This window comes from Osmerus eperlanus, chromosome 8 (genome assembly GCF_963692335.1).
Source record: "Osmerus eperlanus chromosome 8, fOsmEpe2.1, whole genome shotgun sequence".
Classification (NCBI taxonomy): domain Eukaryota; kingdom Metazoa; phylum Chordata; class Actinopteri; order Osmeriformes; family Osmeridae; genus Osmerus; species Osmerus eperlanus.
Genome location: NC_085025.1, coordinates 13,524,323 through 13,539,634, shown reverse-complemented (window position 1 = coordinate 13,539,634; position 15,312 = coordinate 13,524,323). Strand labels below are relative to the sequence as shown.

The 15,312-nt window shown below is 42.5% G+C and overlaps 2 protein-coding genes across 2 annotated transcripts; both read left to right on the top strand.

The window, feature by feature from the left end:
• The first annotated feature begins 9,948 nt into the window (after window positions 1-9,948).
• Window positions 9,949-10,323, top strand: LOC134024865 (histone H4). Its single transcript, XM_062467584.1, has one exon. The coding sequence runs from the start codon at window positions 9,984-9,986 to the stop codon at window positions 10,293-10,295; it is 312 nt and encodes a 103-aa protein (XP_062323568.1). The 5' UTR covers window positions 9,949-9,983; the 3' UTR covers window positions 10,296-10,323.
• Window positions 10,324-11,099: 776 nt separating this feature from the next.
• LOC134024861 (histone H2B-like) lies at window positions 11,100-14,127 on the top strand. The gene has a single exon (XM_062467579.1). It carries the CDS (start codon window positions 11,184-11,186, stop codon window positions 11,556-11,558), a length of 375 nt encoding a protein of 124 aa, XP_062323563.1. The 5' UTR covers window positions 11,100-11,183; the 3' UTR covers window positions 11,559-14,127.
• Window positions 14,128-15,312: the final 1,185 nt, after the last annotated feature.

The window sequence follows — 15,312 nt, the reverse complement described above, 5'->3', positions numbered from 1 at the left end:
TTCAGAGTAGGGCCAGCCATGATCTAATAACTTAAAGGCTGGTAGTTGCTTGAAGATAATAATGGGGATATGTTTAAGATTGAGATTGGACTCAAATGTGGGTAATTGGATGTGTAGGCCTACATGTTATTTTTGCTTAGGGTTCACTTCAAACATTAACCCTTGTGTTATCTTCGGGTCATTCTGACCCATCAGTCATTGTGACCCACTGTCGTATTGCGACAAATTTACCTCATACAAAAACAAAGTGAAGCATTTTCTTTTAACTGTCTGGCTGTCTCAGACCCCCCACATTGCAATGGTTAAAAGAAAATTATTTTTATTTGTTTTTGTATTGGGTGAAATTGGGTAAACACAACGATGGTTCGTTGTGAACCTTTGGGTCATGTGACCCGAAGGCAGCACAAGGGTTAAAAGAAAGGGTGAGATAGCAGACTTCTTCAAAAATCTGATCAAACAGGATCGGGTGGAAATAGACCCCAGTCCTTGCACCACCCCAACACCTCAGAGCAGCTCCCTCCACGAGGCCACAGGCACCAGGTCTTGTGTTTGTAGGCCACACATGAAAGCCTACACAAAAGTTTTTTTTCCGATTAAGCCTCACTTTAAAATGTTGGTTGTTGATTCATGAGTGGTTTTGTTTTGATGGCTTTGGCATTTTTTGTGTGAGTATACACTAATAGTTATGTTTTAATTTAAAAGATTCATCAAAGGATCTAACCTCTAACCTGGATAGACCCAGATTATATATTCATAAAAACAGAGTGACCAAAGTCTCTCCAGTTTATGAGTACAGTACAGCGTGTGTAAGAAAGAAATGAGTTGCAATTCAGATATAGAGACACAGTCTATTCATAGTAAATGTATAATTTGATTAAAGTAACCCTAGCGGACCATACTAGGCCACACTGAAGAACTCAGGCTTAAGTGAATTTGAATTTCTATTTCTCATCAGCAATCATATGAATAATTTACACTGCTTAGATGCCAGGCTAAGGTTACACACACATTTTCAGTCTTGGTCTGTTGACCCCCTGAAGTAGCCCTGGCCACCCCTTGGCCACCCCATTGATAAAAGTCTGGTTCCGCCACTGCTCGCGGCGGACCGCCAGCTCGACCCCAAGATCCAACTACAAGCTTTTTAACTGCAGCAACTATAAGATACGCTATTGGAGCTGGAATTACCGCGGCTGCTGGCACCAGAATTGCCCTCCAAAGGATCCTATTTAAATGATTTAAAGTGTACTCATTCCAATTACAGGGCCTTGTAAGAGTCCTGTATTGTTATTTTTCGTCACTACCTCCCCAAGTCGGGAGTGGGTAATTTGTATGTGGTAGCCGTTTCTCAGGCTCCCTCTCTGGAATCGAACCCTGATTCCCCGTTACCCATGGTCACCAATGTTAGGCACAGAAAGTAGGGGAGCCTGGGGACAGTCGCAACAAGGGACAGTTGCAACAAGTCTTATTCCTCCTATAAGAAACATGCTAGAGTGATGACACTCATACTGCACATGCACAGTTAGATCCCTCCCCCTACCAAGAAGAAATAAGACACATTCAAGATCTGCTGCTGCATTAATTGACAAAACTTGTTTTGGAGGTATGAAAGTAATTTTTTTCATGAGGTGAATTTTTGTCATACTGTCCTGACATTTTGTATGAATTAATCAAAACTTACTTAGTTTGAATGATTGTTTTGTTGACTTCTAAGTGACATGGTTAGCATGTGTCAAGGTCAGTGTGGCTAGCTAGCACATTATGTTGTGTCATGGCTGCTTAGCTTGGGGACGGTTGCAACAACTTATTGCAACCCTCCCCAAGCTAAGCAGCAATATCAAAACAGACCACAAAACAGTGTGTTTATAGCAACTGTTTATAGCATCTGTAACACCTGCACACTGAATCTATGTAGGCCTATGTTCTACACATAAACAAAACTCAATAAGTGTTATTTGATAAATATGATAAATAAATAATACAATAATATTATAGTAAAACAGTTATTATTTTCAGAATTCTATGCTCATTGAGACAAAAAGCTAAAGTTAATTTGTGAAACTGATTGTTGTTGCATCTGTCCCCTGGGTTGGGGTCAGTTGCAACATCTGGCTTCTTACATTCAAATAAATACTGTGAACGATATGTCATATGTAATCATCTTTAAATGGTATGGGTAATTAGCAGAACGATGCAAGTTAAATATATACAAATTTGGTTGGTCTAGTCCAAATAGTCTCTGAGAAACTGAGAGAAATGCAAAAAGTGTTACGATTGTCCCCAGTCTCCCCTACCATCGAAAGTTGATAGGGCAGACATTCGAATGAGACGTCATTGCCAAGGAGGGTGTGCGATCGGCTCGAAGTTATCTAGAGTCATCAAAGCGTCTAGGGCCGGCCGAGACCTCGAGGGGCCGGCCCACCGTCCCCGCATGGGTCTGATAAAAAAAACTTTTACCCGCATGGGTCAAAAAAATGCTCAAACACACCGAGGTCTGAAATAGAACAAAGGAGATGGCCCCGGTATTCGTTTTTTTTTATTGTAACTTAGTTAAAAATGACTTGTTACATGTACATTTCAGATGGTCTAGAGCCACTGAAGTTCCACGCCTTCAAAAAGAATTCCTCTGAACTCCGTAATCAAACAGAAGTTCAACACCTAATGTTGTTTTTTGCGAGGAAAAGAATGACATCCGTTTCATTCCCATTTGTTTCCACAGAAAAATGCTTCGGACTTAGGTTCGGTTTACTCCTTGACTGGTTGATCAACCGCCCAAAGGTCTGCTGTCCAGGGTGGCATTCACAAGCTTCAGAATGTGCATCAATGTAAAGTTCCTGCCCTGTCTTGACAAAGAAAATATATAACCAGTCTCCTCTTCACTGGCGGTCAGGTGTATTGTTTTGCCCTCTTCTGCCCTCTTTTTTCCTCTTTTAAAGTTCCTGCCCTGTCTTGACAAAGAAAATATATAACCAGTCTCCTCTTCATTGGCGGTCAGGTGTATTGTTTTGCCCTCTTCTGCCCTCTTTTTTCCACTCTTTGAGGATTGCATCAATCTTGGGGATGTTTCTCTTCCAGTGTGTTGTTCTGAGTAAGTCTTTCACTCTGCTTTGTTCTGGGAGGCGTCGGGAGAATTGTGCTGTCAAAGGAAAATGATAATATTTCATTAATTGAGAAGAGAGACTAAAATTGCTTTACATCTTACGCATACCATTTTTACTTTTATTGAATATAGTCAAATCCTTTAAATACTCACAGGCAACATGCTGCGCACGCAGTTTCCTCTGCTCTTTCAGCCAATGGTCATAGAGCGGCCGCTGCAACTCGAGTGAGATTTGTGTGCGCAGAGTCTTAGCAGGTGGCTCCTCATCCAGAGTCACCGGGTGCATTTCAAGAAGTCTGTCCAACGCTCTTTTGGTAGACATCTTCTTATTTGAACCAGTGATGGTCTGGTGGGCAGCATCGCATGCTGACTGGGCAGACTCAGAGCTAAATAATAAAAATAAAAAATTAGATGAAGAATATAACATTAGTATTCAGTCTGTCAAAAATATATATGAATGTATGACTGTGTAAAGAAATTGTTGATTGTATTAACTGTGTTGACAGATATACATTTATATCTTTGGAAACTGCAAAGGCAGCTCGAGTCTAAAACGGATTCGAGAGACCGCAGATAGATTGCGGCTAGTCTGGCTTGTTATATGTTTTGGAAACTGCAAAGGCAGCTTAAGTCTAAGACGGATTCGAAATACCGCAAAGATTGCGATTTATGTGTTTTGATTCCCACAAAGACTGCAGCTTGTATATTGTTGAGTTACATTTAAAAAAAATATATGTATTCTTATTTTTTCTTTATTTGTATTACTTTTAACACTTGTATTATTGTTTTTATTGATTTTATGTAAAGCACATTGAGCTTCAATTCTTGTATGAAATGTGCTATATAAATAAAGTCTTCTTATTATTATAAAATATTGTTACCTTGAGTCACCAGCAATCTCATCCAGCAGCTGTCTGGCCTCCACAACTGTATCAGCTGTTGCAATTGAACAGGTGAGATATCCCGCCACCAGAGACTGTTTGGCATAGCTCATACTATTGGCGGACATCCCAAAAGCCCGACGTGCTTCGTGGACGGCAACTGGCTGAATGTGGTATCTAAAACGTAGGTTTTAAAAACATATTAATACGAAATGTATTAATTTTTTTTTACCTGAGACAGCTACTAAATCGAGCACATACTGTGGAAATGAAAAATGATGGTGAGCTTACTTGACGTGCAGCCGTTTCAGATCTCTGCTGGCATTGTGAATAGGATTCCCAGTGGTGGAGATGAAAAAGCATTCCTCTCTTTCACTGCTTTTGACCTTCTTAGAGGTGAGGAGTTGTGGCCGCACGTGGGCAAAGTACAGGCCAAACCACTGTTGGCAGAGGAAAAGTAGGAAGGAAGGTTAATAACTTTACATACATTTTATTGTGAACAGGTTATGGTGAGTTTCACGAAAATTTGATAAACTTACCAAGGATTCCTCTGCTGAGAGGGCAAATATGGCAGCATGTTTAGCTGCTGTTCTGTGCTGTTTGACTTTAATAACTGTGAAGCCTGATTGCTTCTGTTTGTCAAGCCAGTCCTTCTCCTGCACCAAACAAGGATATCACTTATATTAGTAAGATCATCAAAAAACTAGTATGGTCAAATTTGCTGAAAGTGAAAATGACAATAGTACGGGAATACTCACAGTCATGCGCTCTACGATGCATGGGTTTTGGAGGTTTTTCAACATCAACACTGCCTGGAGATAATTCACCAGAAAGCTGCAATCGGTGGGAGCCGAGTCTGTGCCGTCACCTTTGTTGACCTTTGTGAGAACTGCTAAGAAATCCTTCTTGGCAGCCCTCAACAGAGCCAAGCAGTCATGTGGACCTCTCTCTGTACACTGCTCACGCTCGCCAGTCTCAGAAGCTTCGACATCAGGTGGCTGTCTGGCTGTGCTGGTGGAAAGCCTTGGGGTGATACCAGTCACCACCATGTTGCGACACTGAAGCTCCTCTATCAGTCTGCTGCATGGATCAGGATCCTTTGTCATTTTCTCAACCAAGTCGTAACTGAAAAAAATGCCATCCTTTAGAATCCCCTGAGCATTCATCTTTGCCTGCTGGACCACTGCAGGAATGGAGTCAGTTGATCTCTTCATACAGACTCGGTGCAGATGAAAAGACAGTTTCACCTGGGATTTCAGGCAGAGAGGGCACAAAAGCCACTGGTTATTTGGTTCTGGTGGAGCCATGATTCAATATATTCTTCAGAAGGTCAAAGTCTGTGCTTGAGCAGGAGAAATAAGAAGTGAATGAACTCCCCAATGTAGGCTCAATTATAGGCCGCTCCACCCCCATTAAATGATCAACCGCCATTGTGTATTATAATTAGCCATTAGGGGCTGCTTTTGTTTGTTGGTTTCAGGGGCAGGGCCAAGGACAAATGTCTGATAACCTCACGTCACACATCTAATCTGAATAGATATTTAGACATATCCTATGAGGTTCAATTTAAACAGTCTCAGTTCTGGTAGCAACGTTTTCATGAAAGTCTCACGAGTAAGCACACGTTCGAATCATAATTTTAAGATAAACTGATCCTGATAAACTGAAGGTGTTAACCCTTTTTGGATCCAAACGTTGTAACAGTGCTGAATTTCATGATACATATCGTACAGTCTCAGTTGTGGTATCAACGTGTTCAGGCAAGTGCCATGAATAAGCACAGAGGTGATTCAAAGTTTAATATTTTCAATGTAATTAAGATAGTGTGAACTAAATTTATGAGCGATTTTGGGAGTCTGGTCATGTATAAAAATATGCTAAAGCTGATTGAGGGCTGATTATGCAGGTGACAACCTCACCCATTCACTTGTATTGTTTCAGCTTTCAGGGCCAGGGTCAAGGAGACATGTGTGATAATCACCTCTAAAGATCTGCCCCTAATCACCCTAGGAGTGATTGGCATATGCTAAAGCCTGACTTGGGAGTAACTGCCTATAAAGAAGCAGGATTTTGGGAGTTAATTTCAGTTCTTCACAGTTGTGCTGCTCACAGTTGTCTGGAAGCTCTACAGATTACAGATCGGCAGGAGCTGGCTGGAGCTGGCTGGAGCTGGCTGGAGCTGGCTGGAGCTGGCTGGAGCTGGCTGGAGCTGGCTGGAGCTGGCTGGAGCTGGCTGGAGCTGGCTGGAGCTGGCTGGAGCTGGCTGGAGCTGGCTGGAGCTGGCTGGAGCTGGCTGGAGCTGGCTGGAGCTAGGATTTTTTCCAAACTGGATGCCACTGCGGGTTTTTGGCAGGTGCCTTTGCACAAGGACTCAACTCCACTCACCACCTTCATCACACCGATAGGCCGTTATTGTTTTAATCGGCTTCCCTTTGGAATATCGTCCGCACCAGAACACTTTCAGAAGCGATTGACACAGATGCTTGACGGCCTGGAGGGTGTCATGCAGATGACATCCTGGTGTGGCCCAGAGAGCATGATGACAGAGTGCATAAAATATTGCAATGACTGCAGCAGAGAGGCCTAACTCTGAATTACAAATGTCAGTTCGCAGTGAAGCAGGTCAAATGACTGAACTGACACTTTGTCAGTTCAGAGGGCATATGAGCAGATCCTGAGAAGATCAGGGTGATTAGAGAGATGCCGCCACCCAAAGATGTGGCCGACATAAAACGCTTCATGGGGATGGTCAGCTATGTGGGAAAATTCTCCCCTAACCTGGCAGAGCTCACAGGGCCAATCAGAGACCTCCTGAAAGCTGACAACATGTGGATGTGGGGAGCAGCGCAGAAGAATGCCTTTGAAAAGGTGAAAGACGAGCTCAGCTCATCTACTGTCCTTGCCCAGTACAGTCCAGAGACACAGACCAGGGTTTCAGCAGATGCATCCTCTTATGGATTAGGCGGGGTCTTGTCTCATCTTCAAGAATCTGGAGACTGGAGGCCAGTGGCTTTCATATCTCGCAGTATGACTGAAACAGAGCGCAGATATGCCCTTGCTGTCAACTGGGCTTGCGAGAGATTTCAGACCTACCTCCTGGGCCTACACTTTGTGATGCGAACCAACCACAAACCATTAATCAGTCTTCTAAGCTCAAGGCCGCTGGATGACGTCCCGCCTCGTATTATGCGCTTCAGATTGAGACTTATGCGTTTTACATGTACCAGGGAAAAATCTTATCACAGCTGACGCTCTATCAAGAGCTGCACTCCTGTGTACTGCAACAGAGGAAGACCTTGCGCTCCAGAATGACGTGACAGCTCAAATCAATGAGGTCATTCAGCAACTCCCAGCCTCACCTGAGAAATTGCTACAAATAGGAAGAGCACAAGAAGAAGATCCAGTGTGTAAGCAGCTGTCTTCCCTGGTCCACACAGGGTGGGAAAGAAACAGTTCTGCGCCACGGTTAAAGCCCTTTTGGTGATACAGAAACGACCTGTTGATGGTGGATGGCCTGTTGATGAAAGGAAGGAGAATACTGATTCCAGCAAGCATGCAACAGGACATTTTGGACAAAATTCACCAGGGTCACCAGGGCATGGTGAAATGCATGGCCAGGGCCCATGAAGCAGTGTGGTGGCCTGGGCTGACAAATGAAATCAGAGAGAAGGTACGTCAGTGTGAAATTTGTGCTAAAGAGAGTCAAAATGCCACAGAACCTCTGATGACCACACCCTTGCCATCACGCCCATGGGAACGGCTGGCAGCTGACTTGTTTGAGTGGAAGAAGGGTCAGTATTTAGTAATCATTGATTACTACTCACGTTACATTGAGGTTGCCAATCTCACAAGCACTTCAGCAACAGCTGTGATTAAGAAAATAAAAGCCATCTTTAGCCGCCATGGGGTGCCAGATACACTCGTCACAGACAACAGACGGCAGTTTGCTGCCGCAAAAGGATTACAACTTTTAACATGTTACCAGTAGCCCCCGTTACCCGCAAAGCAATGGGGAAGCTGAACGTGCAGTAAAGACTTTGATATCCTTGTTGCAGAAGAGTGAGGACCCTCACAAAGCGCTTATGGCGTACAGAGCAACTCCTCTTGCCCATGGAGTATCACCAGCGGAGCTCCTGATGGGCCGCAACATCCAGACACCCCTTCCGGTCTGTCCAAGCACTCTCAAAACAGCATGGCCAGACTTGAGACCTTTTGAGTTGAAAGACCAGGAGGAGACAACAGGCTGAAGGATACAACAGATGACACAGAGCACGGGAGACACCACCACTCCAGCCAGGTCAGAGACTTGGGATACGGAATGTACCACACACAGGAGTCGTCTCTGGCTCAGCAGGGACACCACGTTCATACGTGATCCAAACCTCAACAGGCAGTCTCCGAAGAAACAGTTCTCATTTGAGAGTGGCTCCTTCACCGTCTGGAAGCCAGCCACACTCTGGCCTACACACCAGGGTTGGCAGAGAAGTCAAGCCTGTGTACAGACTGAATTTGTAGCTTAGTGTTGTGTGTATACACGGAGCAGAATAACCTCCATACCACAACAGAGAGGATCAGGCAGTCCACCCTACCTCTCAGGTCATGTACTGTGTTCATATGTAGAAAAACAAAACAAAAAAAGGAACATGAGATGTGGAATGTATGTCTAGATATGTGTTGTGAAATGTGTGTCGAGATATGAGATATGAAAATATGAGGTTCATTTAACTAGTTTACCTATGCTCATGTTTACAGATGTTAAATGTGCCAGCTGTCCCCTGCCTTGTGGGTAAAATAAGCATTACGCTTTATTAACATATGATTTAAGTTTTCTGTAAAGATCCTAAAAGTATCAGTTTAAAAGGGGGAGATGTGGTGAGCAGGTTTTGCTATGTAATGAGTGCACATGCGCGAGTGTTCAGACTTTAAGTTATGCCTAGTAAATGGTCAACCTTATGCCTTGGTCTCTGGTCCATTCCTTATTTATAGAAGTACTATAAAATACAAGACAGAATGTGCGTGAAATCCATCCATCCATCCATCATCTTCCGCTTGTCCATCGGGTCGCGGGGGCAGCAACCTAAGCAGGGGAATGTGCGTGACAATATGAGTGAAATGGAACCCTGAACAAATCAAGGTAGCCTACTCCTAGTAACTCACTCGAAATAGTTATGTTGAGCGTTAGTTATTTTTTAAGATCAAAATTCACAATTGGTCATTTGCACGAGAAACAAGGACATGGATCATTACGATTTAAACGTGTAGAACTTGCTGAAAAAAATCTACACAAGTCTATTTCACAACAAAAATCTAATAAAAACTGAAATGTGACTTTTTTAACAATAATGTGTTGTAACAAGGTGCAAGTTCCCACAAGCCACTCTGTCTCGTTTACATTACATTACATCTAGTCATTTAGCAAATGCTCTTATCCAGAGCGACTTACAGTAAGTACCGGGACATTCCCCCCGAGGCAAGTAGGGTAAAGTGCCTTGCCCAAGGACACAACGTCATTTTTGCACGCCCGGGAATCGAACTAACAACCTTCAAATTACTAGCCCGCTTCCCTCACCACTCAGCCACCTGACGCCCCTATTATATGTATATATATTTTGTACTACTACAATTAGTGTATAGGTTAGTATAAGTTTTAAATATTACTCTCCACATTTAAATGTGACAACGCACCTTTTTGGTAAATTGGTTAGATGACAAAATGTAATCTGATCATCCATTCATTTGAACTTCACTGTATGACCAATCATTTTTTCTAACTATCGCGATCCCTTTCATTAACTTTTGAAAATGGCTTTAAGAATACACATGACAAAATAGTGTCAGCATAGGTCTACAGGAGGCCATGTTGGGAGACGGTCCCTTTAATTACAACTCCACAGAGACAAGGAGAATGGCGCTTGCAGTGTTCCTTCACGTCCGTACGGTCGAGACAAAGAGCCAGGAGTCGGTTGAGAGCTCTATTACCGTTTGAAACCGTTGTAATAGTCATCATGTCAGGAAGAGGCAAAGGAGGCAAAGGACTCGGCAAAGGAGGCGCCAAGCGTCACCGTAAAGTTTTGAGGGATAATATCCAAGGCATCACCAAGCCCGCTATTCGTCGCCTTGCTCGTCGTGGCGGCGTGAAACGTATCTCAGGCTTGATCTACGAAGAAACTCGTGGAGTTCTCAAAGTGTTTCTTGAAAATGTCATCCGTGATGCTGTAACCTACACCGAGCATGCCAAGAGGAAGACCGTGACCGCCATGGACGTCGTCTACGCTCTCAAGCGCCAGGGACGCACTCTGTACGGCTTCGGCGGTTAAACTGCAATGTTGACATAGGCTACTGTTTCGACACAACTCAAAGGTTCTTTTAAGAGCCACCCACACTTTCAGTAAAGAGTTATCCATATTTAATTCCATGTTGCAAACGATACATTGTTTCCTCAGGCTTTAGATATAAAAGTCGCCTGTGGTTATTAGTGGGTCAGGTTGAAAATACGTTATAGATCAGGGATGAGTGCTAATAATGTGGGCCTATTTCCTGAGATGGCATGAGTGCCAGAGCACGATACATTTCACAATTTAATACTAGGCAGACATTTTTCGACACGTGATATTGCCTTTCATATTATTCATAACAATATTTGTCTTTCAGTTGAACAATTCCCAACAAAACATTATTGGTTACATTGAAGCCACCAAGCGCCGTGCGTGTATTGCGCTAGGATTGTAGTCTGACACGTATAATTTTGTGAGACTTGATTTTGTTTGTAAGGTTAGGTTATTTGCGAGCAGAAGCTAAACGAGGCTCCTATTCCTGTATTCATATGTTTTTAAGTAGACATTAGACATATTTAAGTAAACAACCTATCTGACCTTTGAAAGGAAAAATTGACATTGGTTGAAAACGATCCGTAACAAAACATGAAACAAAGTGGAACACTTTAAATGGATAACAAAATGGATACTTCAGGATGGCAAGTGCATGTCGTCCGCAAGGATGGACGCATGCGCTGGAGAGATGCCAACAAAATCCACCGGGAGAAGGGAAGTAGAGGAGGCGGATAATCAGGCGCACGCGCGTTTCACTGCGTCAACGCCTCGTAGTGCTGGGAGGCGTGCCCCTATTTTTGCATCCAACCCCCTATATACACGGAGAAGCGACCTCCTGGTAACTCATTCGTTCATGAATAGGAACGAGACGTCAACATGCCTGAGCCAGCGAAGTCAGCGCCCAAGAAGGGCTCCAAGAAAGCCGTCTCTAAGACTGCTGTGAAGGGAGGCAAGAAGCGCAGAAAGTCAAGGAAGGAGAGCTATGCTATCTACGTGTACAAAGTGCTGAAACAGGTCCACCCCGATACCGGAATCTCGTCCAAGGCCATGGGAATCATGAATTCCTTTGTCAACGACATTTTCGAGCGTATCGCCGGAGAGTCTTCCCGTTTGGCTCACTACAACAAGCGATCAACCATCACCTCCAGGGAGATCCAGACCGCCGTCCGCCTGCTGCTCCCCGGTGAACTGGCTAAGCACGCCGTGTCCGAGGGCACCAAGGCGGTGACCAAGTACACCAGTTCCAAGTAAACGGTTGCCATTTGACTGCCCTATGATACCCCAAAGGCTCTTTTAAGAGCCACCCACACTACTTTTTAAAATGTGCCAATTTCCATTTGCGTCTGTCACGGTTATGATTCTGACAAGAGACTACAGGCGACTTGCGATGGTAAGGGTACTTTACTAACGTTATGAACCTTGACATGCGACCTGGGAATAGTCATTACTTTCCTAGCTCCTGGTCAGGACATGCATTGGGTTTTGCTCTTTTTACCATAACATTGATAAAACTATTGCAAGAAATGTTCCAAGACTCTATAAAGGGTGTCCTTGGGCAAAGCACTTCACCCTACTACAGGGAGAATGTCCCTGTACTTAGTGTAAGTTGCTCTGGATAAGAGCGTCTGCTAAATGACTAAATGTAATGTAAACGAGACAGAGTGGCTTGTGGGAACTTGCACCTTGTTACAACACATTATTGTTAAAAAAGTCATTTCAGTTTTTATTAGATCTTTGTTGTGAAATAGACTTGTGTAGATTTTTTTCAGCAAGTTCTACACGTTTAAATCGTAATGATCCATGTCCTTGTTTCTCGTGCAAATGACCAATTGTGAATTTTGATCTTAAAAAATAACTAACGCTCCACATAACTATTTTAAGTGAGTTACTAGGAGTAGGCTACCTTGATTTGTTCAGGGTTCCATTTCACTCATATGATCTCATGTTACTGGAATGTGACCTGAATAATTGATTTAAAAATACAATCTGGTTATACTGTCCCATCTGACTATTTCTGAGGGAGTACGAGTTTTGTAGCCTACTTTGATTAATTCAGCACAGGCCAACAAAATGTCCACACATTCACAAACGATATTTACCCAAAAATGTTTTCCCAGCCTACCCATCATGTCGATTATGTCTATAGTGAAGATGTTTTGAGAGTCAGTCTCATTCAAGCTCTTTTTTTTGTTTCTGGTTTTCTTTAGACAGAGAAAAGAGTCTTAGACGTAGCTTCAGAAAATGTATGTGGATGCTTAAAGGGGTCATTTATTGAGGAACTGAATTTACCTTGTCACAGTTGAATAATGACAGTTCAGTGGTAAAATGGACATACAGTGAACCCCAAAGTCCATTGACACCTCTTTCCTATGCAAATATCACAATTAAAAAAAACAGCTGTAAAACATAGGTTTTGAAAAAGCCACTGAACTGATGTCAGTTTGGTGGCTCCACCTTTTTTGGCTCTGGTCTGTACTTTTGTCATGCCCTAAAATTTGCTGCGCGCTGCTCTGTGTACTTCCACGGAATTACAAAGAAGAACGTTTTTCAAGGATATTGAAAATGGACTACGGTCGTAAATGCAGTGTTCCAGCCTGTACAAGGAATGCTGACACTTTTCAGAGTCTTCCCAAGGAACCAAACACTCGACGGGCTGTGATGTTTGTCTATGAGAAGATGTGCAGTTCGACCCTCAATTACATATTTGCTCGAACCATTTCACCAGGGGTACGTTTCCCGAAAGCGTCGTAAGCCTAAGTTGATCGTAGAATCCATCGTAGGATGAATCTTAGTTTTACGGGCCGTTCCTGAAGACATCGTAGCTAAAGTGTCTCTTGAAAATTTGTAACTCTTGAAAGTGCATAGATTAGCCTACTCCTTACGAGCATGTTTGGGAAACGCACGTAAGAAATATCGATGGTTTTTTGCTCGATCATTGCTACAATCCATCGTTATCGGGAAACGCAGCCCAGGACAGTTTTGAAAACCTGGGACAATGTAAAGCAGGATTTGCTATGAAGCTGTTGCTGAAAAGAGGTGCTGTTCCGACCTTATGTTCATCACAGCCGCAAGCTGTAGTATGATGTCGCAAACAGTTATTAGCAATGCTAACGTATCCTGCCTGTATCTAGCATAGGTAGAATGTGTGATGATTTAGTTTATTGGCAATGGGCCTAACGTTATTTCATGTTCCTGACTGTGTTTCATTCAAATAAATAACCTGTGTTGTCATGTCAATCTACAATTCAAGATGTATGTTTGTCCAAACCTATTTTTCAGCAAGATAGCTAGAGCTAACTGAAGCTGAGTTGAATCACGATAGTTTGTTTGCTAATTTGTAGTGCTAATGTTACCCACCTAAGGCGATCCTGTTTGCTTCGACAACAGAAGTGGAAACAACTAACGTAATAATCTCAAATGATATCTAGTCAATCTGTTGAAAACAGTGTTGTGTAGACACAATAGATTTATTTGTACGTTTTTATTTCAAGTCTCCACCTTCTTGTTTCAGTGAGTGCTGTTGGCCATGTTGCGTCTTTGCTCCGCAGCTTCACTCGTTGTAAACCAACCAATCAGCACGCAGCTCATCTATATATTCATGAGCATACCATAAAAGGAGAAAACCTAGCGTTTGTTCCTGGGACAATTTCACAGGAAGCATCAGGGGGCATAGAACAGCATCCGGGCCATTTTCAGCCCAACCAATGTTATATACCCCATTCGGAGACCTTAAGGAACAGTGTGAAATAACCAAAAAACCCAGTCAATGACCCCTTTAACGTGGTCATTCCATGAAAAGAATAACTTTTTGTTTTCACATTGTAAGTAAAGGACATTTTGAATTGAAAGAACAAGTTATGTGTCTTCTGAAATATGTTATATGTGTTAGTGTATGTTGTAGGAAATGCTTAATTCAAATTAAGTATATTCTGTCACTTCTGACCACCTGGGAACTGGTGGTTCAGTTTCACTCTCATTCTGATGTGTTTTGTGGCACAGTGACTTTGCCATCTAAGATGTCTGTCTGTATATAGACGTGTTATAATTTGTTGTTACCCTTATAGTACTTTGAAATAATGCTTAATTCCTCTTGAAAGCGATGACATTCAAAGCTATTGCATCATCAATCCGTACATGCCTTTGGTATGTCATAAAACAAAGAAGCTGTGAAAAGAGATTCATAATTGCTCAGTTTAACTAAGATATTATAACATGTCCTGGACACATTTCTTGATACCCCTTAGAAAAGATAATAGATCATTATAGAGATAAAATGGTGATTTTACAAACCAATTACTTCCTTTAATTTGTTTAACACAAGACATGTCTCCAATCATGTAATCCGTCATTCAGCCTATTTGAATGGAGGAAAAAAGTCACAGTGCCATTTGATATCATTGAGTGCACCACACTGAACACGGACCTGAGAAAGCAAAGGAGAGAGTTGTCCAAGGAGATCAGAAAGTAAATAATGTATAATTATGGTAAAGTTCAAGGCTACAAAACCATCTCCATGGTGATGATGTTCATCATTGAGTGCACACCACTCTGAACACAGACCATGTACCATGAATGAGGTAATGTTTCAGGGTAAGTTCAAATCAACTAGCCACTACCTTTAAACGTTATCCGTAATATGAAAATATGAAGGTTAAAAAAAAAAATATTTTTTATTTTGAGACAACTTTAAAAAGAATGGGTACAAGTTGTTAGATATTTTGGGATAGAAGAGTGGATATTTGTGAGACTTGAATAGTAGCATATTAGGAATTCAATTCATACCGCACCATTTCTGTTTTGTAGAAGTTGGTTCTGGACCAGATAAAATTGAGCTGCCATTTGTTGCAAATCGTTTTGTGTGAATAGGCCTACAACACTGGTGCCAGCCGTTTTACATACTACAAGCATGCAAGGACAGTCCAAATTCGATATAGGCCTAGCATATGTAATCGTTTCTCACAGACGGTGCGTTAGAAAAGTGGGACAGTCGTTCTGGGCAAAGTCT

Bases quoted from the DNA above. Each gene is read 5' to 3' on its own strand.
- LOC134024865 (XM_062467584.1), top strand. From the start codon at position 9,984: ATGTCAGGAAGAGGCAAAGGAGGCAAAGGACTCGGCAAAGGAGGCGCC.
- LOC134024861 (XM_062467579.1), top strand. From the start codon at position 11,184: ATGCCTGAGCCAGCGAAGTCAGCGCCCAAGAAGGGCTCCAAGAAAGCC.